The 25,063-nt window shown below is 43.5% G+C and overlaps 4 protein-coding genes across 9 annotated transcripts in view; 3 read left to right on the top strand and 1 right to left on the bottom strand.

The window, feature by feature from the left end:
• Positions 1 to 25,063, bottom strand: part of Spri (Src homology 2 domain-containing protein sprint) — a 93,972-nt gene that overhangs the window by 53,648 nt on the left and 15,261 nt on the right. For 2 of the 5 annotated variants that reach the window (XM_076764819.1, XM_076764821.1), the window contains 2 exons: positions 10,598 to 10,823; positions 3,477 to 3,550 (listed from right to left, as the gene is read on the bottom strand). In XM_076764819.1, the coding sequence (XP_076620934.1) occupies positions 3,477 to 3,550; positions 10,598 to 10,678 (155 nt within the window). In that variant the 5' untranslated portion in view covers positions 10,679 to 10,823. Of the gene's footprint in view, positions 1 to 3,476; positions 3,551 to 10,597; positions 10,824 to 14,266; positions 14,285 to 16,938; positions 17,135 to 25,063 lie in introns of those variants that run through there. The other 3 variants (XM_076764818.1, XM_076764820.1, XM_076764825.1) reach the window with 3 other exon arrangements.
• Obp5 (odorant binding protein 5) lies at positions 19,148 to 20,207 on the top strand. Its single transcript, XM_076764991.1, has 5 exons — positions 19,148 to 19,283; positions 19,400 to 19,478; positions 19,563 to 19,651; positions 19,735 to 19,846; positions 20,017 to 20,207. Exons 1-5 carry the CDS (start codon positions 19,218 to 19,220, stop codon positions 20,100 to 20,102), a joined length of 432 nt encoding a protein of 143 aa, XP_076621106.1. The 5' UTR covers positions 19,148 to 19,217; the 3' UTR covers positions 20,103 to 20,207.
• Obp6 (odorant binding protein 6) lies at positions 20,858 to 22,762 on the top strand. Its single transcript, XM_076764861.1, has 6 exons — positions 20,858 to 21,073; positions 21,152 to 21,233; positions 21,646 to 21,734; positions 21,886 to 21,997; positions 22,075 to 22,142; positions 22,415 to 22,762. Exons 1-6 carry the CDS (start codon positions 21,002 to 21,004, stop codon positions 22,430 to 22,432), a joined length of 441 nt encoding a protein of 146 aa, XP_076620976.1. The 5' UTR covers positions 20,858 to 21,001; the 3' UTR covers positions 22,433 to 22,762.
• The window catches only part of LOC143341724 (uncharacterized), a 67,586-nt gene continuing 66,368 nt past the window's right edge, over positions 23,846 to 25,063 (top strand). The window contains exons 1-5 of one of the 2 annotated variants that reach the window (XM_076764864.1): positions 23,846 to 23,990; positions 24,065 to 24,164; positions 24,323 to 24,417; positions 24,523 to 24,637; positions 24,705 to 24,818. In XM_076764864.1, the coding sequence (XP_076620979.1) occupies positions 23,949 to 23,990; positions 24,065 to 24,164; positions 24,323 to 24,417; positions 24,523 to 24,637; positions 24,705 to 24,781 (429 nt within the window). In that variant the 5' untranslated portion in view covers positions 23,846 to 23,948 and the 3' untranslated portion in view covers positions 24,782 to 24,818. Of the gene's footprint in view, positions 23,991 to 24,064; positions 24,165 to 24,322; positions 24,418 to 24,522; positions 24,638 to 24,704; positions 24,898 to 25,063 lie in introns of those variants that run through there. The other variant, XM_076764862.1, reaches the window with a different exon arrangement.

The following is a 25,063-nucleotide window of genomic DNA, read 5'->3' on the forward strand; positions in this document are numbered from 1 at the left end:
TTTTAAATTTGTTTCTGATTTTTTGTTTGACGCTCTATCATTGTTTAAATTCATAAGTTGTTCAGTGTTATATCCGGTCGTATCTCATTATGCGATATTTCAATGCTTATTCAACGTATTCGCAACATCTGACATCTCTGTACGATTCATGCGTGAAATGCTACACCTGGCGTTGACGCGTACCGGAAATTAACCAATTGTCAGATTCCTGGCGACAGAAGGACCAGTTAGACTGCGTGGCACGATACCTAAACCTTTTGTTCGTCAAAGATAACTATGAACTTTCTAAACGCGTACGTAGCGAACCGTAAAAACGGAAATTTACAACCACTTCCTCTTTCGAAAGAAAGTAATAAAACGCGCGCGACGTTTGATCATCGTACCAGCAGCCAGAAAATGGAGAAAAATGTTGGGACGAGCTGGGTGAAATCTATTATCGGCAGAATTAGCAGCGCCTGGAGGCACGTATTTCGGCGACACACCCTTTGTCTACGGCTAACGATACGGAGCGGTCGGATAAGGGTTGCGTAGCCGTGTACGCACGGTAGAGCTCCCCTCGCAAACATCAGACTCGCGTTAGTCGTCAGAAATCAGGGGGATATCCGGTGGCAGCCGGAGAAACCAACCCTGGAGAATCCCCGCGGTGCTCTGCTCTTCTACTCTCTTGTATCGTGTTTCCCGATAATTCGATCGACGTTCGTTCCGCGTCTGACTCCGCTGGCTCGCGCGATTCGATCGCCGGGGTCTATTTCTTCCCGCGGGAGGAGAAACTCCTCTTCCTGCCGGACCCGATGAATTTCGTAAGACTCGACTCTCACCGGGGACACAGGGACGCGTCTAGCTTTACAACAGTCCCACGCAACCGAGACAAACCAGTCGAAAACAGTTGGTATATAATTTTAGTCGTTTTTGCTACAACTAATTGAGAAACTTTCAATCATCGGCGCTGTCGTTCGTCGAGCGGTTGACGCGATCGCAATAAATCACTCGCGCGCGTTTCCTAAACGTGTTGCTTTCGATGGGCACCTGACCGACTCGACGCGACGGTCACCTGCACCGTGCGCGATGATTAACGACACAGAAAGCAATTATCAAGATCGAACGCAATCGTTATCGATCGTAAGCGAGACCGAAGGACACCGGGGAGAAAGGGAAATTTGAGTAGAACGCATTTGAGTAGCCCGGGGGAACCTTCGTATATCCAATTTATGCCCTACATCGATTACTATACCCTCGATCGTGGTGGCCGACACGGATGATTATCTTAATGATTATGTAGACAACGCAAGTTCCGGCGAGCGACGCTGAATTAATGTGATCGAGGGGCTAAAAAGGGTTTGCGATAACAAATTGGAATCTAGACGAGTCGAAGCGTGACTAACATATTTACGGGCGGGGGGACATTTATTAACAAGGTATATTTTTCTAATTGTACGTATTTAAAAAACGTACAACACTTGACGAGCTTTTGCCCATTAAATGCCGCTTCGCTCGCGGCGGATTTCGCAACCGGAGTAAATCCGGTTTTAATACGATCGGTCAAAGGTTTCGAGGTTGCAGACGGGCCGCACGGACACGAAAGAAAGAGCGTTCCTCTTTGATCGAACATCCTGAATGCTCCTTGGATCCCCATTAGATTCGCGTTAGATCGATTCCGATGAGTCGTTAAAGGAAACATTGCGTTTTGCTCGTGAATGAAAAAAATGGCAATGTTTCAACGAGGGTGAACTTTTTAGCGAGATTACCGACCGACGATAATTCAACCGCGGAGCTGCGGCCCGAGGATGGAATTTCATTTCAATTCCACGCCCCCGCCACCACGGACACGCTCGTGTTTTAGGGGGCTGCAAACGACACTGGCGCGAGACTGAAAATTTCCTAGGAACATCGAGAATCACGAATGGAAACGTTGCTCTCTTTTTTATTTTTTTAACAAACCGAAATCGTGTAAATAATTTTGCGAATCCGCGCGTTTCTTTTCAGAGGATTCGCGTTTCCTGGGATCGATTTCCGTTCCTAGTCCACGAACGAACGAAGATTCAAAACATTCGAAGCGTTCGCGAGTGTCGCGTTACTTGCCAACGCGAAAAGCTCGCGGAAGCATAATTCCGAGCTCTCAGGCTCCCGCCGCGGAATATTCCAAGTATGCTCGAATTATTTTTCTTTCAAGCCCGAGAGGAAAAAATTCCGGAAAGCGCGTGGAGCCCCGGTTCGACCGGAGGGGCAGGGTGCACGCGAAAAACGACGCAAAAAGAGGGTCGACACGATACGGAGAAACTCCGAGCCCGATAACGACATGTACGCATCGAGTTACGCTTTCAAAAGCGCACCATGTATCGTTCGCCGTTGACGCGAATGAAATTTCCATTTTTCTCATCACGCCTGCCGTGGATACCGAGTGCCTGACAGCTTCCCTCTTTCCCTCACCCCTTTTCAATTCCCGATTAACTATTTCTCCGCTACTATTACCGAATTTCTGGCTACTGGTCCTAATTCGAATAGTTTCAAATTTCCACGGCGGAGTGGGCGCGCATCAATCTTGTTTCTGTAGTTTCTGCAAACGAAAATTAAACGACGAGCCGACAAACGATAAATACTTGGGAAATTAGCATTTTCGCGAAGAAACGAGCCAATTCGGGGCATGTGTCCGAGATCAACGTCGTAATATTATGCGTAATCGCTTTCGGCTGCCAGCTGCTTGTCGTTTCTTGCTGTTAGGCGAACACCATCCACGCAAGCTGGAAGCTCTTCTAATATCCTCCGAGCATAACGAGCGGGCTCTTTTTGTCTCTAAGGACTACCTGCCGCGCTCCAACGGTTCCTAATTTCTTGCGGCGAGCAAATTTAAAACATCTCAACTATTCGTTTTAGTTATCGGTGTAAAAAAAAGTAAGAATCGCTTTAACGTCATTCGACGAGCGTAGGAAACGATAATAACAATTTGAAGATAGCAAGGATGCGAGAAATAAAATTAAGAAGGCGATATAAATTGCGAGAACGAGCTGGCACGCAATAACGTCGAAAGTTAGGCGCGCGTTTAATCCAACGGAGCGGTCGTTACATGGTGTCCCATATACCATCGCGGATATTGTAGGCAAAGTCTTCCATAGATCACTAGGAAGCCCTTACGATATGGAAATTATTCCGCGTGCGCGAGGCCACGAGGCGTCGGGAACATTTCCCTCATAAATTACGGGGATTCATGATTTAACCGTGGTCACTCGAAAGGGGTGGCTAACGATGGTTGTTCAACGATGTCACCCTCTTCGAGAATCTACGATCCTCGTTTGCCTAAAACTAGAATACTTTAGCGGCACTCCACGTTGCTAAGAAAATTAATTAATTCTTTAGTCCTTTGAAAACACTGTTTCGGAACTATATCGAGAAAAAAGCAAGTATATACGGGGAGTCGATCGAGTAGATCTGCTCTTGACCTCGAGAAGACCAAGAGAAGAAGAAGAAGAAGAGATACTCACCGCTCATAGGAATTTGGGGTCGTGCAGAGCTCGCTCAGCATGCAGTCCAAATCGGTCGCCAGGGAATTAAGCAGCTGAAAGAGAAGCAAAAGGGGTTAGGGCTGTCGAAGCACACCTCGTTTCGCAGCGGTACATCGATCGTGTTTTACCGTTTAACGAATAGCCAGTCTACGGGAGTATATTTTAAATAAAATCGTGAGATATTTAATGCCGCGTCGGTGCTCTAAGTTTCATATTCTTTTAACGCGAACCGATCTTTGAAGAAGCGAAAGTATTTGTAGAGTATCGGGGAAGAAACGAAGTTCGTACGGGGGTATATTCCGTCGCAGTCGTTTCTGCTATACAGCGAATGCCTCCTGTATTTGCATTGCATCATGGAATCGGAGTCCGGAAAATTAGAAGGTTTCCATCCAGAGGCACTTTCGTAAAGTCAATATTGAACGCGGAGAAGACGTCCGATAAAGTTTCGCCGCTCGACGCGGGGGTGATATCGGGCGACGCGGTAAAGGCAATGTAGTATACGGTATATCTTCCGTCCAATCTACCACCCGATGGGATATTATAGTCGAAAAATTAATTTACGCGTTACAATTGATCATCTAAAGGGGGATTTAGATATTAACAGCTTCGGGACAGAGTCTCTTCAGAGCGCGTACTTCCGTGTATGAAATCTGTCCATTTATTATACCGCTATGGCAACGCATGCAACGAAAAAAGAAAAAGGCAACTCGTAACGGGCACTCGGCTACTTCGCCATCGTCCTCTTTTCACCGCTGGAACTCCCATTCACGGCACGACAGAACGGCTTTAATTACGCACGGTTATTGTGAAATCCTGTATTAATGCCGACGGAACGACTCGAGTGGAATTACATAAATAATGAACGGAAGTAAGTTTGCTTTCATGCGAATCGTGCACAGTGGACCGCGGGGGCTTAACCGACGCGACGACTAAACTTTGCAAGTATTTATTCGCGGTACAGTCGGAGAGAAGTCGATAACTTTGTTCGAGTAAACGCGAAGGGGTAGCAATTTTAGGAAGACAATTAACGCTGTATTTTGAAGAAAATTGTTAGCTTTGGTCGAGGGTTCCGGGACTCGACTTGGGGGGCTCGATAACGCGTACAGCAATAATGCGATAGAGCGCAGCGTAACGCTCGTTCTCGAGCGCAATTTAAATACCACCGGAGCCCTCGCGGCGTTCAGAAGTTGAGTCGACCTTAAAGGGTCATCGTGAGAATGTAATTGCAATTCAACCCTAGCCCCCGTCCCGATTTTCAACCCCTCGTTCACCTCCACCGTGGACCGTGGACCGCAATCTGTCGATACGAGTATCGAGTCTCGTTGTGACACGGGTACGCCGCACGGTTCAACGAATCCCAGTCCGTTTCTGAAATTTTCATGCTCGTCCCTTGTCAAGGATGGTTCGATCGACTGCTAATAGAATGTGGCATTGTTATTCGCTAATTTGCTCGCAGTTTCTACCGTTCCCTGCTACATTTATCATTGCATCGTGGATGAAAAGCCTCGAAACAGAACGCGCGATCGAAAATCAAAAACAGACCGTCGAATTTCAAGTAGACGTTCGTATTTCAAATGCACAGCGTCTGTTCCAAGTACGCTCGTACGCTTTCAAAATTCATGTTTCGAATAAAAAATGCAGCAGATTCGAATATCTGCGCTTTGAACCGTAGACAAGGGATACCTATGTAACGCGGCACCTTCGGTTTCCGAATATTTGATTCGTACGCGGAATCTCGTGCACGCATATTCGGTGTGAGTCACGCGAGCAACCAAGCATGGAACCCCATAGGACTCTGGTTAGATATTACGGCTGTCGAACGTTTGCTCGCGAAACCGTTGAAATCGATACGATCGCTAAACCAACCGTAAAGAATAGGATAGAATTCGGAATCTAGAAACTTTTCGTTGGTCCTTTCAACGTTTTTTTCGTACGCTGAATAGACCGTCCATCTCCGATAATGAATCTCAAACAGATATCAAAAGTATGCTCGCGAGGTCGGAAGAGCCGCGTAAAAAATGCACGACGACCGTGACGCGTCTAGAATTTTTAACGAACACGGTTAACCGATGAAAAACTTGACAAGAATTCGCATAAAAGCGCAGTGGAACCTTGACGTTCGGATATTTACAGAGCAAGGATAAGCTCGACTGTTTCGCCGCAAAAGCTCCGACCATGGCCGAGTTACCAGCGTTTTTCATCCGCAACTTTTCTCGGCTCTTGTAAAAAATGCAAAAACGATTTTCGTGTCCCTGACCAAGATCGCGATTCGCGTGTCAGGTCCGCTTTTTGCATTCGAAACTCCGTGATTTTCGATAACCGTAGATCTCTCATCGGCCATTAAACTACCGAGTATCCCTTCCGTAAGCTAAAGAAGAAGAGCGTTCGAGGAGCAAATGCGAGCGACGGTAGGGCAGCGCGCTCGAATTAAAATGGCCCGCTGAAACTCATTCTCCGAATTAAACGGATTAGATCCAATCAGCACTGGTCGCTGTCGTTGCTGCTGCGCAACACGTTGTACCGTTGTCGCCGCGTTTAATTCAATTCTGGCCTTTGTTTAATTAAATTCACCGACAGGGAAGAATAAAGATCTCGACGACGTATTAATTTCGTTTCTCACGGATACCCGAAAACGAGCGAGTTATTTCCTGATCCGATGTTATACGGGCCTGAGTTGGTTTCGTAGCCAAGGAACAGTGCGAGGCAAAGGAAAACAGAGTCGTTCGGATCGCCGTTCGAGATAGCCGACAATGTATGCCTACGTCCCGTCCAATGGTCTGTTAGTTTGCATAATGCACCCATATATGTACATAGACCACCCAATATTTCACTCCGGCATACCGGTTGCCTACGACGAACACGCGGGATAAAAAGTTCCTCAACCCTGTTCGACGTCTGCCCCCGGAGAAATTTTTCAACTTCATGCAGGGTAGATGAGAATTTATTTAAATATTCGATTCACACTCGAAATTCAATTTGCCGCTTAATCACCTTGCTCGTCGAATCGATCGGAAGGACAACTATTCTCCGAGGGGATCGAGCATCTTTATCAAAGTCCCAATATCGACGCACAGAAACCGTAGTCGGTGCTGATCTATCAGCATCCATTTATATGCACCTCGCGTGCAAGCACGGTGGACTTTGCGTGGTTGTTTTCACCGGGCGTTGTTTATACCAGTCGCAGCCAGTGGCACATGGAACGGTAGAGGGGGTGCAACAACGATTAGGCGCCGCAAACGACAATTAAACGGGCTCCGGGCTCTGGCTCCGGCTTCGGTGCCCAGCAGCTCGTTATCGTAATGGACGATGCACGCACATAATGCAACCGACCGACAAATAAACCTCCAACACGCGTCCGGTCAGCGACGTGCGTCTCCCGCAAAAGTCGAATGTCCACTGCCGTTGTAAGAATTCGTTTAATAGGGACACGTTCAGCGGAAGCGTCGAGTATAACGGGTGTCTCAACTCACGCCATTCCGAAGCGTCAGCGGTATGTACACACGACCCGAGCAAATTCAATTTTTATACAAAATAGAAAGATAACGAGCATTGTCACGAATTCGATACGTCTAAAATGTCAACCTGAAAGTCACCGCGCACGATCGTGGTCGGAGGTTATAAAACCTCGAAATAAAAGCGACGAGGAAAGTTGGCTGCTCCTAACGTCGAGTATAATTTTTACGTTCGCCCTGCGGCCTGAAACCACCGGCACACAGAGTGTGCAGCCAGCGACAGCTGCACTCGATCGGGTATGTTACGTGTTTCCCGTGTTCACCATTTATTTACTAGCCTCTGTGTACCAACGAATGCACGACACCAGAGTTGATAAGACAACGGGAGGCCGCGGCGTTTGTAAGCGCGTATCTTTATGCATCAGTCAGCACCACGTAGACGCGAGAATAGAATCAAAACTGAGACTCGAGCGAAGGTGAATCTATGAAATTTCTCAGCCGAGGAACACGCACCGCGAATACTGATCGCCGAGCGACCCTACGATCGTGATTTATGCACTTTTCGACGTTCAAATTCACTCACCAGGATGCTCGAAACGGCCACCGACTTCTGATAATTTTTATTTTTTAAATGGTCGGTCGAGAGTACCACTTCGTCACTTTTCGAACGTTTCACCAATTCGTACCACGCGACGCCACTAATTCCACACGACTGACGCATACGCGACCCGATCCCATTTTACGCGCTGCACTCAACGACAGAGAACGACGTTAGAAAATGTTTACGTCGAAATTCGCCAAAAACTGTCAGTTAAAAACTTCGAACGATTCCATTGTTCGGTGAGGCGACGGTGGACCGTAAGAATGGCACGTAAAAGAAAGTGTTTCGTTTCGTCTATGCGGGCGAGTTGAAACGTTTCTGTAAACATCTTCTTTCGATCGACGCAGGTGAGTGAACCGAAGTTTAACGCCAGTTGTACAGCCACGTTGCAAGTCGTGTGTACTTGTAGCTTGGAATCGATACGAACGTGCCACCGGCTCGCTGTTCAATTTCCATAGCAACATCTGATCCAAACAAACATGACTTCTTTATACTCTTTGACAGCCTATCGAAGGTACGTTCGAAGAGGAGGGACCGTCTCGTGGGTATCGTGTTAAAGAAAGAAGAAAAACAAAGTCGCGTGTACGGACGGGATTTCCCCTCGAGCATCTCGCAAAAAGATTCGCAACCACCCTCGAGTGGCTCGACTTTCTTTGCAGGGTCTGCTTTAAGTCGTCGGGCCTTAAAGGGACGCGTCCTACGGATCGCCACGTGCCCTCCAAGAATATAATTCCGGCGAACGGTTGTAAGATCGGCGTTGTACATTCTCGAGTTTTCGACATTTACCACCGCGCTACGCCCTTCCAAATAATTTAACATCGTTTTAACTTGATTGAACGAACGATTTATGGTTGCGGTTTTACGCTTTCCTCTTTCCTATTCTCGCTCTCTCTCTCTCTGGCATCGTTCGAGTTTCTTCCGCGCCAATGGTCCGGCACGATGCGATAGAAGCGTTCGCTTCGCTGAAACTTCTCAACGTTGCCTTCATTTTTTTCTCTTTTTCTCGGCATCGATCCGATGCACGACCAACGGTGATCGCAAGATAGGACTTTGCCCTAACCACGATTGGACTAATAATAGAATAAACTATACGGTAAACGTTGCAGGCAATGCTTTCTCGCGTCGTGAGAATTGGGGGTGTGCGAGCACCCTTTTCCTTTGCGTTCCTAAATTAATTTGTCTCAAAGTTCCGGTCAAAAACTTGTACTCTTTGTTCGTGACAAAGTTTGCCCAACTCTGGGTAGAAATGCGAACAATACGAGTCTCGAAACAATGCTCCTTCGACACCCGATGCGTATCGATCGAACCACATCGAAAGACACTTCCGCAGACGTCGTTTCAGTGTCTAGAAAGTTTCTTGTCGAACAATTGCCGGTACATGTTCGATCTTCTGGCTGACAACGAGTCTACTCTGTCGCAGGATATCTGTGGTTCTAATTAGCTGTACGTTCTCACAGGCTTCGATTAATTTCGAAACGTTCCGGCGTTGAAAATTTTAAACGATCTTAAGAAAAATCGTAAACGCTGCCTACGGCGCAATTCTCCCTCGCATTAGCTCACGCGTTTCCTTGGGGACAGAAAGCTATCTGTTCTTATCCACGCGCAAAGTTAAAACGTTTTTAAGCTGCGAGGAACGTAATAGTCCCCGTAAGAGTGCAAGAAGCGGGAATGGACTCCGTGTTCTCGCATAATCGTCTAGACAGCTCGGTCCATTGAAATTCCAGTTAATTGCGTCGCTCTCTACACGATTGCCGCAGCCATTGATTCTGCTCGTTTTATCGGCTATACTGTTGTTCGAGGCGAGTAATTATCGGCCAAAGATGAAACCGATTTGTTCGAGGTAATTTACATGATCGCCAAGAAATTAGAAAGTGCCAAGGGAACGATTAAGGCGCGATTTCTTGCGATGTTAATTTCGAAAAATATCGCAAATCATTGGAACAGAGTATATTTTTGCGATAGTCGAGGACAAAGGAGTTTCGAGTCACGGCTCGAGAGCGGAGGAACGTCGACTATCCATCATATTTAGAAAATCGTCCCGGACGACGCGCGCGACCGGAAATGAAAAGGAAACATCGCGAACATTAATTCTACAACGGCGAGATATGGCTTTGGTGCATGACAAAATTTGCATTAAACGGGATTCCGCCGACTTGGCGTTTCACCGTCGACCCTCCAGCCACAACGATACTTCACTTTTTGCCCCTTTGCATACCTTTCGAGTGCCCCGCCTTCGGTAATATTTCCCCCGTCGTTTATAAAATTCCGGTCACGCTGCTCGTTCAATACCGATCGAGAAATCGCAAAAAGACGCGTCCAAGAAGCGAGCAGCCTCGTTCGAAGCGTCGTGTATTTACGTTTAAACATTTTTAATCTCTGACGAGAGAGAACCAGAATTGCCAGCAGAAGTGTAAAGAGACGACGGTTCTAGCGTGTTTCAATCTGCCGATAGAAGATGAATTCGTAAAGAATTGGAATATCGTGGCGCGTCCCCGGTGGGACGATTTAAATTCTATGCTCGCGTAAACGCGACGTTCGCGTGGATAATCAAAAGCGAGGACGGCGATGATAACGCAAAGGGCGAAGAATGAAAAAAGGAAAGAAAAGTTTCTCCGTCTGGTGTTTCCCGAATATTTTCTACCGACATTCCCGTCTCTAGGCTGACAAATTACGTCACTTCCTCTCGCGCCCTACGTGTTGTGACTTTCGTGGCTACGGTTACGAGCGTCGTTTGCGCGAGGTCGACATCTTTGAATACACATCGGCGTCGCGACGGTTCGTTCCCGTTTGCCGGATCGTCGTTTGTACATATACAACCGTATCCGTGGACATCTTCGCGCGATAAGGATAAGGGTTACGCTGGATCCTCGTATCAGAAGTTATTTGAACAACGATAACACGAGCCCCGAAAGCGGCTCTCTTCCTTAGAGATTATTACGTCGACTTGGTTTCGTGAGGTGGAAGTGACCCTCGCGGAACGACGCTCTTTTCGAATTTTTTTCAAACAAAAATCGCTGGGATTAGGTATGTTTATCGTGTTCATTTACCATCAAGTAGCTGGACGCATTGCTGCCGGTGGATTCCCTCTTTTTCGGAGACTCGAAGTCCCTCTGTATCAACGACGTCATCTCCTTCTCATATTAGTCATCAAGCTTTTGGCACCGCGTCCCACGAGCACGATAATCCTCTATAACGATCACAAAGATGCACTATTTCACCGACCACGAGAAACCAAAGCACACTGGAAATCGTCGCGCACCATAGGAACCGTATCTGCAATTAAAACAAAAACACAGTCTCGTTAAAAGTCAATACGATACGAATTAAAAACACGTAAACAAGAAACGACTGTTTATAAAGCAACTTTTGCATTCTTTCAAGTTCGTTCAGACGGTCTTCGCGATTCACATAGAATCGATGTGTGAATCGTCAGTTTAGGATCTTTTTCGTTTCGTAGACCACCAAATTTCCGGGCTCGAAGTCGAATTTTGGCAGTAATTTGCGACGATATTTCATCGGTTTCGCGTGCAGCCTGTGGGATTTAAATCGTAAGCTTCGCTAAAGCGTCGGCTTACGGCGTCGTCGTTAAACTGCACGGATCTCGACGGTTGTTTCAGGATCTTTGGATTTACGAGCGTGGATTAAACCTCGTGGATACGGCGTGAAAGACACCGCGAGAAATTGCGCGGGCAAACGTTATTTAGCGAAGGTCTTCGCTTACCCGTAAGACAATAATTTTGCGTGACGTCCGCGCGAAAAGCAATCGAGCGGAACAGCGGTTATGAATTACGCGTTTTCAAGATCGAGTATCTTCGATTGCTTTCTCTCTTTGGTCGTGCCGATAACGTACGCGCGACAAACACTCGCTGCACTCTAACCTTTCGCCAAAATTCCAACGCCTAAATGCGTGTATGCTCGTTAAGTAGGATGCGTTAAATAGTAAGTAAAGTCGTTGGCGTTGTTACATCTGGTTGTTGGGAACAGGGAACATATGTTCGCTCGTAGGCTGTCTTACGACTGTCTGATGTCATCGGCACAGATCGTTCGGGCGATTTCGCAAGTCAATTTTAATCGAGACCAATCAGGGCAATGACTGTAGCTACACCAACCGAGAATAACGATAAAGCGATCCATGGGAGCGCGCCTCGACCGCGTGAAAATCATCGATCAAAGATTAAATAAATAAACAACATCGGTACGCTGAAATTTTACGGCAGGAATGCTGGTTTATGTCTCAACGATGACATAAAAATGTTCGACTGTGGCCCCATGGGGGTCAAGGCGAGCCATGAACGTCGATGGCTCGATTAAGGCATCGGAACTTTGATTGCCGGAGCGAATTTTGACCGGCTATTATGAATTTTCGATGCGACGGCGGTCGTAAATTCGCGTCAACTGCGAGTTCGAGTCCCGTGGGCATGTAACGACCGCGATTGGGGGAAAAGAGGACGCGACGAATTGATATTACGACGCATCCTCGGGGATATAGTTACGACACCTTTTGATTTAAGAAATTCATCAGGAACGTAACGGGTTTTCATGACGTAATTTACGATATAATTCCAAGTACATCGATGGAACGTTAGAAAAGATCCTACTTCCAACTGTTTCAACCAAGTGCTTCGGGAGTTCGTACGAAATTCAATTTTCCGCATACACAAACCACTCTATGTGTCATCGTAAATTCATGTTTAACGTAGTTTGCCTTTTTCTATAGCCACTCGATGCTCCTTCGCTGAACTTTTCGGTCTCTAAATTCAATTCATCGTCTACGGTGGATCGAACACGAGGGGAACGTCCGCGCCCCGACGAACGCAAAGCAAATTCTTGCGTGAAAATCTTGCCAACAATGCAGCAAATTATGCTCCCCGTAAACGCAACACATACGTCGAATGTTTGGGGTTGCCTGTATACCCGAAATATAATTAAGGAAATATTAAATTTACGGCAAGCACTTTGCTCGATCTTTCGTAGCTCGAGTATCGCGTAAAGTACTGCTTAAAATAGTTAGGGGGTATATATTAATTTGTAAAGTAAACGTTTATGCGTATTAATTGTCCACAGAAAGGAGTCGAGACTAAAATATGAATACGTATTCGCGTAGGAGGGCGGAAATTGAACCATCGTTATAACTTTCTGACTTCCTGCGTCGCATATTCGTGTTTCGTCGACCCCGGTACGAAGAACAAGTGGAGCCACGATTCAATTTCAGCCCTTTTGGCGTCGCGTCGGGCTGATATTAAGAACGAGATTCGACGCGGAACGTTTTTCGTCGTAAGACTACTATGGACGACAGCGAGACCAGAATTATTTTTCATATCTTTTAAAGAAGCGATCTGATCCTTCTTATGATTTTTCCTTTCCTTTCTACGCACCGGAATCGTTCAACGATTCAAAAGTTAATCATCGCTCGGCCCTTCCTTCCCCGCCCTCCGACGTCCAGAAATCATTTTATCTCAAGGGTCACTGTTTTCGCCCAACTGAGATGCAAAACGACGTCTGCCGAGGGGTTTAATAAAGTTGGGAGCAGGTGTCACGGGCAAAACGTAAAAATGTCAAAAGTAATAAGCCGCGGTGGAGGTTTCTCTGGAAAACCCGACTCGACACCCCCAGTTTTGCGTTCGGTTTCATTCCACGAACAATGCTGCAGACGATAGAACTGTCGATCAATCCTCCGTCGTAGACGTAATCTCGACATTTTTGCCTCGTTAGAAGTTCGTGGAGCTCGCGAGTAGGGTGGCTCTTCCCGGAGGGGTAGCTCGAAAAGGGCTGAATGCGAGTTCGAAACGATTCGGGAGAGAAGAAGGGGGCGTACGTTTGAAAGAAACCTGGACGCGGACCATTGTGCGCATAAACGTGCGTTTAACGGGGTTTTCAGCGGATAAAGAGAGAAAACGCGCGAGTCGTTTTCAATTCTGAGATCGAGCGAACCTCCGTTGGAAAAATTTTTAATTAAACAGCGATAAGTTTTCATTGAAAACGGTGTTACGGTCTCTCAAACTTTTTCTAAACTGATCAAAATTAAACGCTTCCAACGGCCATTGAAACGCAAGGAAAGGGGTAAGACGGAAACACGATGGACGATCAGGATATGAAATCAGCTTAAATTAGTTTAACAGTCCGGCCCGCATGCCCGTATCGGACCTTGACGTCTTTTCTTTCGATTCACAGGAGTTTAGAGGAAGTCTTCGAGAGAGAGAGACGTTTCTGAAATCAACGTTTAGAAGATGATTTAATAATTTTTATCTTCTAGGTCGATGCACGGTAAGCGTCGATGTAAATTACTATTAATGAAACGGAACGTAACGGTGCAACGTTCAGATCGAGGCAATACGGTTTCTTTATCGTACGAAAAGGAAGGGGAGTAAGCCAGAGAGCCTAAGAGATAGATGAGGTTAAGTAGACTGACAGAGTGTTGGTGTATAAAACAATAAGTTAGCGAGTAACAAGCTCGAATACGCTTTAAAAAGCCACGGTCCCTCGATGCGTTACGCATGTACTGGGTGATCGAAAAAAGAAACGTTCGTTAACATAGTCGAGAAACTGTTTAACGCGTATCTACGGAACATCGATCTACGTTCCGCATCCGACGACGAGGAAACGATTTATCGTTTCGCGTAGGTCGAGCAATCAGCTTAATTGATCGCTGAAAACGCGGATCGGGAAGTATAGCGTTAACAGTATTCGATAAATAACTCCATACAGATCCCGAGTACCTTGTTGTTCATGAATTCGTGGAAGAATTTTCAAACGGACACCGACGGTTCGCTCGTGTCGCTCCGTTTCCAAAGAAGGGGCATTCCGTAAGAGCATCGAGCGTAGTTCCTGTACACCGAACGACGAATCGTCCTCTTGGTTGCCGTACGAGGAACAAAAAATGTCTAAAACGCCTTCGACTTGGGCCAAGCTTGAACCAAAGTATCGACGAATGCATCGACGCGCGTCGCACAGAGTTACCTTTGTCCGTAAACAAAGAATAAACATTCTCGTACAAAATTTGTACAAGCGCGAGGAAAATGAATAAAACAGAGTCAACGTACCTAACACGCGTCGTGAATAAACATGAAGCGTCCAACTGCAGGTGTTCTAAAATCTCTCGAGCCTGCTGGCCGGCCACATTTGTATCTTTTCGAAATTAGTGCTGTTCGCGTACACTTTTCGAAGGATCCACGTTCGCTTCGCGATTAACAAGTTCGCTCGAGCACGGACACCGAGACACTGAACCCGCAGTCCTTGCCCTCGAAAACGTTCGGGTGCCCGAGTCTTGCGTGCCACGAGTCTACAACGTAAACAAAGACACGTATTCGCGAGCAACCTTTCGACTATTATTACACCAGGTAATTTCCTTCTCTCTATAAATACGTTCAAATACCCTTCTACCGATATCATCTTTCGTCGCCTCGAATTTAAGCATAGGTAATTTTACAAGAATTTTTAGTAACTTTCTCGACTCGAATGTTGGTCGACGCTCTATGACATTTCAGAGGCGATGACGAACGAGATATAATATCGATTATTTCCCATTGTTTCTTTATAAATCGCGTCACACTTGATGGAAAAAGTGATAGGAAGTTGTCGAAGCACGAATCTTTGTACTACGTAGATCCGGGCAAATATAGCAGGTCGCCACGAAAGAGGACGACGATCAGAGAAAGACTCCAGCACCACTGGTTGCAGCATCAACACCATCATTCCCATCAACCTCCTCTTCGTCATCACCTCCACCTCCACCACCATCGTTGCTACCAACCATTACCACCAGTACTGAGAACCGTGCCCTTAAAGTCTGCGACTTTCACGGAGCTCTCATGTACGGCCTACTCGACCGTAAACAGTAATAATTTGTTATCTCGCTTGCGCATAAAAAAAGACTATTCTGTTACGCGTACACGGAGTTGTATGGAATTGTCTATCGTAGAGTTACTGTAAAAATGATCCAATAATCAGTGTACGGAGTGTATCTTTAAAACGAACAAAAAACACCATAAGACGATATTAAACGTACCGAACAAACGTATTATCGTTATCAACGTTTCTACGGAGTAATTTTGATTCATAAGCTTATTCATATTCGATGCAGATAACAGCGAACGTTAAAAAATACAGAGAAGGAAGATGCGGAGGCGCGGGTTGCGCCGCCGCTGAATCATGCAACTAAAATATACCGAGTGTACGTTTCGTACGCTGTCGCGAGTATGTCTTCATTAAAAAAAAAAGAGAGGAAAAGAAAACGGAACGAACCGGAGTTCCAGCTGTTTATTAATAAACGAGACCGCCATAGTACCTACCGTTTGCTCGACAGATGCAAGGGAAGCTTGCAACGAAAGTGAAAATTGTCTGTTTTCGTTGCATGTAGTAACATTAATGACACCTTTACGATTGAAATTCGTTCAAGTCGTTACGACGGAATTTTTAAATGTAGAAATCGAACTACGAATAAAGTTTTTTTGATTTGTAAAAAGCAATGTTTTCGAATATCCAAGAGATCAAGGCAAATACCACTGTTTCGTAATTAACGACAGCAACTATTATGAAATATAGTTATTTATAGTTATCAATCGTTCTTACGAATTATAATATTGAAATAGAAACAAAGACTTTGTTCCAAGATATGCAATTTCCTTTCCAGCATAAATAACAATGCGGTTCTCGTTTGTTTACGAGCTCAGAGCGAGCAAACAAAATTTCTCGACGAAAAAAATGCAAGGGTCGTGGGAATATGGAAAATTATTACATCTATTTCCAAAGGTATTGCTAATTAACTGCACTAAACTAATTACATTCGTGACTTCCGTTAGGCGTCTTTGTTCCTTCGTTCGCAACAGCATTTATAACTAAGGAAATTACAACATCGTCAAGACACGTACTCCCATACCGCGTTACCATTATAACGTTCTTTAAAAATGCTCCGGCGATCTTTTGTACAGTAATGAAATCGTTGCGTAGCATAGAGTTTGAAAAATTAAAAGGAGAAACACAAGCGTAATCTATTTCATCAAACTGTTTCATTAATTAACGAAATTAGCTAATATTATTACGATAAACTCTGTTCTTTGGTATCGGTTAACCGCATATTACTGCGTATGCTTATTAAGCGTTGACGAATACCGCATAATTATTATTGCATAATCGGTTGTTGGAATTACAAGTCGCAAATACATAGGGCTAATCACGGCACTGTATTACGAACGTAATGGTCAGTCAGCGTCTCGTGACAGACATTATTAATGCTTTTCTTGAATAAAAAATGGACCGCGTTCCTAGCTGGAGCTCGAGTTGGAATAATTTTATATTACTCCGTCGCTTGAGTCTCGTTCGAAGAGCAACTTTCTCGAATCGGGAAGGATAAAAGCTACCCACTATGGTAATATCGTTATAGTATATGTACCTCGACATTCGGCAGCAATTTAATCAAAAAACGATCCGCCGGCGCTAATTGCCCAGTGTCAGGCTTCGTTACGATCCACCTTTGTTCTCCCCAATCCAATTCCCTTTATGCGAGTTGAGCGTCATTGATTGGTCGTAATATGCAGGGATTCCCGTAACGCAGGCTAATGCGACCAAAGTGCCTCTGCGACTACGATCTAATAAACAATTGGAACTTTTTAAGGTTCGAACTATACGGGAAAGACTTACGATTTTAGTTCGTTTATCGTCAAATGGACGCGTGTCCTCGCTCGAAACTCAGGAAACGGATACGATGATTATACTTGCGCCTGTGTGCGAGCGTACGGCAATCGAGACGTAAAAACAGAACAGCAGACAGCGATACGAGTCGAAATCTTTCGCTTCCTGTGATCCGTGCGTCGAAAATTCGACTTTGCGTTTTCCAGCAGACGTTTGTACGATTATTTTTACAATTTCGAAGAAAAAGCGGACGTCGGCCAGATTTTAATTCGTAAATACGGAATACCTCGTCGCGTTTAGAGTCGACGTAAAGCGGGATCGAGGATCGTGCGAACTGGTAACGCGACTTATGTATTCTTTCCGTGGCGTGGACTATCGTCGCAAACGAGGATCGGTAGATTAAACGTTCAGGCCGCGATAGAGAGAAAACGAGTTTGTGAGTCACTGGGTGCCGGAAGAGCGCGACGCGTATATCTCGGGAGTCGAGACCCAACCATTTTCGTCCTCGGAGTCGTGCGCTAACAAATTGAAATCGAAAATATCCGAGGAGCTTGGTACGATCTCGTTACGCAACTCTGGATCTGCAAGGACGAGCTCGAAACGACCGAACGCGAGAGAACACAGTTTCGCGGGAAGAAATTAACGCACCAAACAACTTTCTAACATCGATTGCTCGGATAAAATTTTATTCCAGCGAAACCCCGAGAGAAATGAACGCTTCTATCCCCGTTCTCGATGAACAAAAGCGTACGTCAAAGGCTGCGATCGCAAAAGGGCGAACAAAAGTCGCGAACAGTAAAAGTTCCGAAAGTCCACCCTGATTAGGAACGCGAACTGCGTATATTTTTTTTCTCTCGAGGGAGGGGGCGTATCGGGTAGAAACGAGGGGATCAGCTGAAAAGCTCGAGCCGCAATTTGCTTGAAATTTTCCGCGGAAAGTAAGTTGCTCGAATCAGCGTCGGCTGAAAGCTAATTCGTCCGTCGGGCACGGGAGGCTCCGAGTTTAATCGAAAGGTAATTAGCATCACAAAGAGATGGCTTTAATCGGGACGCGGCACGCAATTAATTTATTAGTCGGTCTCGAAAAACGCGTCAACGTCCTCGCCGACTAAAAATATTCGCGCAACAACAAAGTTTCATCACAAAGCGACATCGAAATCCAAACGAAAGAATTCGATCGCGCAATACCAGGCTTCCTTCACCCACATCTCGCTGCGTGCTCGTTTCCAAATAACGACTCGCGAAATCATAACAACTTTCTCTGTTATCGCCCGCGCATCCACGAATGCTTTCCGAGACGTATTCTCAGAGTCCACGTTATTCCAAGACTTATTGTCGGTACAAGGAATGAAACAGATAAGAAAAACCCTCGGAATAATAAAAGGAAGAACGGTTGGAGCCTGGGACGATCAGGTGGAAATTAATCGCGGGGAAATCGAGGCAAAGTAAGAAAATGAAGGGAAAAAATGTAATTATCCGACAAAGAGTGGCTCTCGGACTAATGACCGCATCACAGCGGAGACCGCGAGGGTAGTTTCTAGGCAGACGGCCCTGGTTTAAGGGTGTTTCTCGAGATACAAGGGTTCGACGTTAACGCGTATCTTTTGGCGCAGAAGGGTTCGAGTGGACCAGGGCGAAGCGAACAAACATCTCGACTTACTCCGCGGAGCAGTAACATGGAAACCGCGAACCTAAGGGATGGGATTCGAGATAGTTGTGTAGTCCAGCGATAATACACCAGAACACCAGAACATATTTAACGATAATTCGGAATGGAAGCCGGTTCTTACCGCGTTACATAAAATCAACGAACTTGTCATCGAGCTGAAAACTACCGTCTTCCTTTGTAATTCCATCGCTAATGTCGAATTATCGGAGTTGTAAATGACGGACCGTAACGTTCAAAACAGTACAGCATTTAATACAAAGCGTTTATAAGGAGAAGACCGGCCAAGGAAGGCACCAGTCGTCAGATTTTAACAGGATTATCTCTTTCCAACTTTCGTTTCTATTCGTCTTGTTTCGGTAAAAAGTTGAGAGATGTATATTAAAGAGTTGTTTACCGCAATTTTGTTTGTGGTTTTAGCATTTAAACCGGTGAAAAGTGTAAGTTTCGTCGCGCTTCTTCGGAACGAATATGTGCTTTACCTAAAATATTTACTAAACGCTATGAATCGATATTATTTTTCGACTATTGTAACTTTTTCTATTGAACACCGCAGGCTGTTAGTCAAGACCAATTGGAAAAGATGGCCAAGAGTTTGCGAAACTCCTGTTTGCAAAAAATTGACATCTCCGAAGGTAACGTTAACATATTCGAAACATTTAAATTTTTTCGTAAGTTCAGACAGAGGGTAATTTCATTTTTTTTTTTTATACTTGTAGACGTAGTCGCTGGAATAAGGAGAGGAGAATTTCCAGACAATGACAATCTCGCGTGTTACACAAATTGCATCATGAAAGCAATGCGTAGCGTAAGAAAAACTCAGTTGCCGCGTTTAAATTTTGAAGCCTAATCTCGCGTAAATTACGGTTCAAATACGTCTTTCGTTTTTAGTTCAAAAACGGAAATATCGATTTTAATATGATAACGAAACAACTGGATGCAATGATGGCACCAGAAGCCGCGACTCGAATAAAGGAAGCCATAATGAAATGTAAATCGGAAGGTAAGAAGAGAAAGCTTTAAATATTAGTTTAATCGCGGAATATTAATATTAACAAGTAACGAGAAAAATAGCTACAACTTATAACGATGATTTCACGTTTCGATCTCCAATTTTGCGTATAATACCGATAATTGTCCAACGATTACTCGAATTTCTAACATTGTACACAGAATACGACACCGACCCATGCAAAATGACCTACGGATACGTGAAATGCACTTACGCAGCGGATCCGGAAGTATTCTTTTTCCCTTAAAAGACCAAAGTACACACGAGCCGACAGTTCCAAAAATAATTATTCGTCGAATGGAGAAAACTGATACTGTAGATTCATTTCATTTATGTTATATAATAAACACCATAAGACGACGTTCCAGCGAGACATTCATGGATTCACGAACAAACTGTTGAAATTAACTTGTAAAAGTTGTCTCTTCGTTTTCCAAGATCTATGGATATAATATTTTTTAAATAAATTTTATTTTATCCTTAAAAAGAAGTTGTTTTCCTGTTCTACGTGCTTGTGAAAGCAATTGAATTTAAATACACAACGATTCGATCATAGTTTAAGCAAACATGACTGTGCGAAATATTGGGTTGTTCGAAAACGATAACGAAGAATGGACAAATAATTTATTTATTATTAGGTAGTAACTTTTCGAACAACCTAATACCACTGCAATGGTAGCCGCGATAGTCATCGAACCGACGAATAATTTGACTCGTTTTCTCGATCGGTTCGATGGGAAATAACAAACGGTCCCGAAATATCAACCGTGATACTCGCTTTACATAATCGTTGTGCGCATCTGGTCGTAAGTTACTACGTAGCTGTGTTACTCCTCCTTTTCCGGCACAACCGTCAACTTCTGGGATTGTCCTCTTCGAAACTGGAGGAGGCGAACATGCTTTAATCACCGGTAATTACCGGTTAAACGTGTCACTGGAGACACAAAAATTAACCATTCTCCTACCGTGCGACCATCTCGCTATAAAAGGGGATGGATGTTTGCTTTCCGTTCGATTGATCGAGGGCGAATTCGTCGCGAATCGCGGTACCTTTCGTACGTTTCTTGTCCCGACACAGAGGAAGGAACAGGAAAAGGAAACAAACGAAGAATAGTCGGACGAGATAAGGGATAGGCAAGAACAAAGATGAAGAGTCTGAACGTTTACCTGCTGGTCGCGTTCATGGTCGTCCTGATGACCGTCAAGGAGACCGAGAGCGTGAGTCGAGATCGATCTTTCTTTTATTTACGATTCACCCGGACAAGTGTACCTACGGACTGTTTCTTTCGTTCGTAGAAAAAAATGACCATAGAAGAAGTCAAGAAGACTATTAAAAACTTGAGGAAAACCTGCTCGAAGAAGAACGACACCCCGAAAGGTACTCAACTTATTTTCTGTCGTCTCGTTACTGTCGCGCGCTACCTCGTTTCGGACCTACGATCGCGACCCTCGAGAACCATAAAAATTTATTTAATTATAATTATTCTAATTATTCTAAACTCCGTTCCACGTATCGAAAAACAGACACGCGTCTGCCATCTATTAGTTAGCGGCTTGCACTGGCAGCTATTGTACATGTTTCGTTGCATCACTCTCACCGGTTAGGTAGGTTACCACCGCCGTAAAGAACAAGATGTTTTCTGCGTTTGAGTCGGTGAGAACCTCAGTTTCGAAGCGAACTTTCGCCGCGAACAGTGACGAGACGATGATAAAATACTAGGCAATAATATTTCGCCAACCAATTATTGTTAGGATAATACGGTTCTGTAGCATTTAGTTTTTGGGCGTAGAACTTTTAGACGGTCAATTCAATGGCGAATTCCCAAAGGACGAAAGGCTGATGTGTTACATGAAATGCATACTAGTTTCGACTAAAACTGTAAGTAGCCATTTTTTACCGCGAACAAGCAAAACTACTGATTAAATTAAAATTGAAAGTTGTTGCTTTTAATCACCCTAGACGGAGCACGCTTCTATTATTTTCTACTCCATTTTCTGGTACAAAGATTTAAAAGTACGTTTGATTTCAGATGAAAAACGACGAAATATTGTACGATTGGTTCGTAAAGAATGCTCAGCTCATGTTGACCCCCGAATGGGCTGAACGAGTTGTGAATGGAATTAATACTTGCAAACCACGCGGTAGGTTAATTCGCTTGCTCGATAAAAATCTGTTTAATCGTTCCTGTGATTATTGAAATATTCAAATTTATTTGCAGTGACAGCGACGGATGGATGCGAAATAGCATGGCAGTTCGGCCAATGCGTTTTTGAGACGGATCCAGAGGTGATTCTTAAATACGATTACACCGGGGCAGTCATTTCGTAGCATGTTTGTTTGAAAAATCGGGTCAGCTGTAGGCAACCTAATGCAAATTTTGATCGAAAGATGTGAAAGAATCGTCCAATGAATATTCCTACGAGATTTTTCAACTTGTACTGTGACGCGTGTAGCTCGAATGTCTAACCGATCGTTCGACTATAGTAATTTTACGAAAATAGAATAATCGAACAATTACTATCTTTATAATTTGATAATCAAGGGTTGTGTTGTTGCAGCTTTACTTGTTACCGTGAACGGTTCATCAACGATGAGTTTGCAGAATGATCGGAGAAGTTATCGTTGCCTTGGTCATCAAAAGGCGGCTAAACCTGGCTGCAGAAATTCTAAGACTAAACCATACTGTAGAAGAGTCTAATTAACCGACGATTATCAACAATCCAGACATCAAAATGCCAAGACAAACTATTCATTTCACGACTAATGGGTCAATCGATTTATTTGCATGAAATAATAAATCGAGGTTGACCGTCTTTCTAAATGTTTCTAATTAAAATAAAGAAAAGTACATATGAATTATACGAAAAAAAACACATTTTATAACCCACTAATCACATTTTAATTATTAAAGAATAAAAAAAACAAAGGTTTTTCGTTTTTTAATTTGCATGTGCCATACCTCCCAATAAAATTTCATATTTATATTTTACACTCTCGTTTAGAAGACGATGAAAAGACTTTATTTAACGCGCTCTTCTATTTGAAAGAATAATGTTCAATTTTCTAACGCTTGTATCTACGTAACCACCTCCTATAATACATAGTTAATGGGTCATCTTAGAACGGGGTTTTTCCACGAAGGAATTAGATATAATTTACAATTAATTCACTCGTCTACACTTTGTCCATCTTTTCTCTAGATCTCTATCCACAATCTATTTCCTCGCGTTGCCTAGTCTCTTTGTGTTAATAATTTTATGATTACATTGTGCACATTATTTTTATATAACAATATACAAGCTCGCTCTATACACGTAATAAAGGCGTTTAATAATAACGATGTTTTTCCGTGTTGTATGAATAAAACCTTGCGAATGAATTTTCAACCTTTATTCCGTAAGCAAAATAAAATTTCCCTCATTTCGATACTACGAGCCTATAAAAGCACGTTATTTTGTCTAGGAAACAAACGATGACAAGTGGGAAGTATAATTGTGCTTGAGTTAGCTCGTTACGTATTTCATGATCACGGTAATTGTCTCGAGAGTAAAGTTCCAGCGACAGGAACTTGACGAAGCGTTTAACAAGATCGCGGTTAAAAACAACAGAAACAGAAAATACGATTCTCTCGAAAACAAACGATTGGCATACCATATACAAACTATCTCCGCATAAATATCGATTCTCTCGCTATTTTTTACCTAACATACGAGAAGGAATACGTTTCGCGTATAGAGAATGCATACTGATTTCAATTTGTAACGATGATCGTTCTCTCACGTTTACATTGTACAACGCCAAGAACTGTTGCTACTATTTTTTCTGTTGAAACAAGCGATTATGATCATCTTTCGCGAAAAATCGCTGACGGATAACTCAAATTAGTTATTTTTTCAGAATCTAATTGAGACAAGTTACGTAAATCAGATAGTTGGAGTAATTATTTCTCTTCCTGTTACTTCGTAATAGAATCTAACACCTTGTGTGCTTCGACACATATTAACAAGACTCCTATATAAATATCGTATCCAGCCAATGACAGACATCAGTCAGTTCTTTGGTTTCTTTGTCTTGCAAGGATAAACTTAAGAAATGAAGTTTCTTTTGGCGATTAGTTGCTTGTTCGTAGTTGCGGTAAGTACAATGAATATTTAAGCTAAAATGTAAAATACGTGTAAGAAATGCATACAAACAGATGTAAATTTTAGACAATGGTGCGCAGCGATTTAAAAGAGGACAAAGAAAAATATAAGCTAATTATGGAAGAACACATGGAACCGTGTGCCATGGAACATAATGTTTTACCAGGTAAATTATGCTCTGTTATGTTATTGACTATTATGTACTTGTTGGATCGAAATCCATTATTTATTAGACCGTGTCTAGTAATTTAAAATAGTAATGTTCGTATAATCGCACAAGCAGAAAATAGATCGAATAATAATAATTAAATTTACACCTTTTAGCCGAAATGAGTAATTTCGATGTTGCGACTTTGGAAGGAGAAGACAGAATTAAATTCGGATGTGTGAAAGCATGCATCATGAAACGTTTAGGGGTTGTAAGTGAATTCTCAGCGAAAACGAAATTATTCAGTGATGTTAATTGACCAAATTTCTGCATTATCAGTTGATATTTATAAACAAAGAGAAAATTAAACTTTTAGATGGATGAGTCCAGCTTTAAACCTGAGAATTTCCAAGAAGTGATTGAAAAAGTGTTTACCGATGCTGATAAAGTAACTGAACAACTGAGCCTTGCAAACTATTGTGCTGAGAAAGGTAAGCACTTATTAAATAAAATTAAATAAAGCAATTTCTGGCTAACGCGTGTCAATAATCGTTTCAGTTAAAGAAAATCCAGATCCATGCGATGCTGCGTTCGAATTTACAATATGTACCACGACCGGATCTCTTGAGAAATAATGCGATACTCTTTTTCTGAAATACCAATCTTAATAAAAAATATGTGGACGAACGACGAATAACATTGTATGATTATAAAAATTCAAGTAAAATAATAATTAAATAAGAACCGAAAACCGGATAATTATTTCGAACCATCTTAGTTAATTTGTAGGAGAGTTAAGAATTTACTTGAGATTTTGTTCGTTTGTTTTTTTGTTCATTTTCAAGGTTCAAGGTAGTATTTATGCATACAGAGTGTAGCGAAGGAAAATATAACGATCTAGCTAGTAATTAAACTTG

Source organism: Colletes latitarsis, chromosome 5 (genome assembly GCF_051014445.1).
Source record: "Colletes latitarsis isolate SP2378_abdomen chromosome 5, iyColLati1, whole genome shotgun sequence".
Taxonomy (NCBI): Eukaryota; Metazoa; Arthropoda; class Insecta; order Hymenoptera; family Colletidae; genus Colletes; species Colletes latitarsis.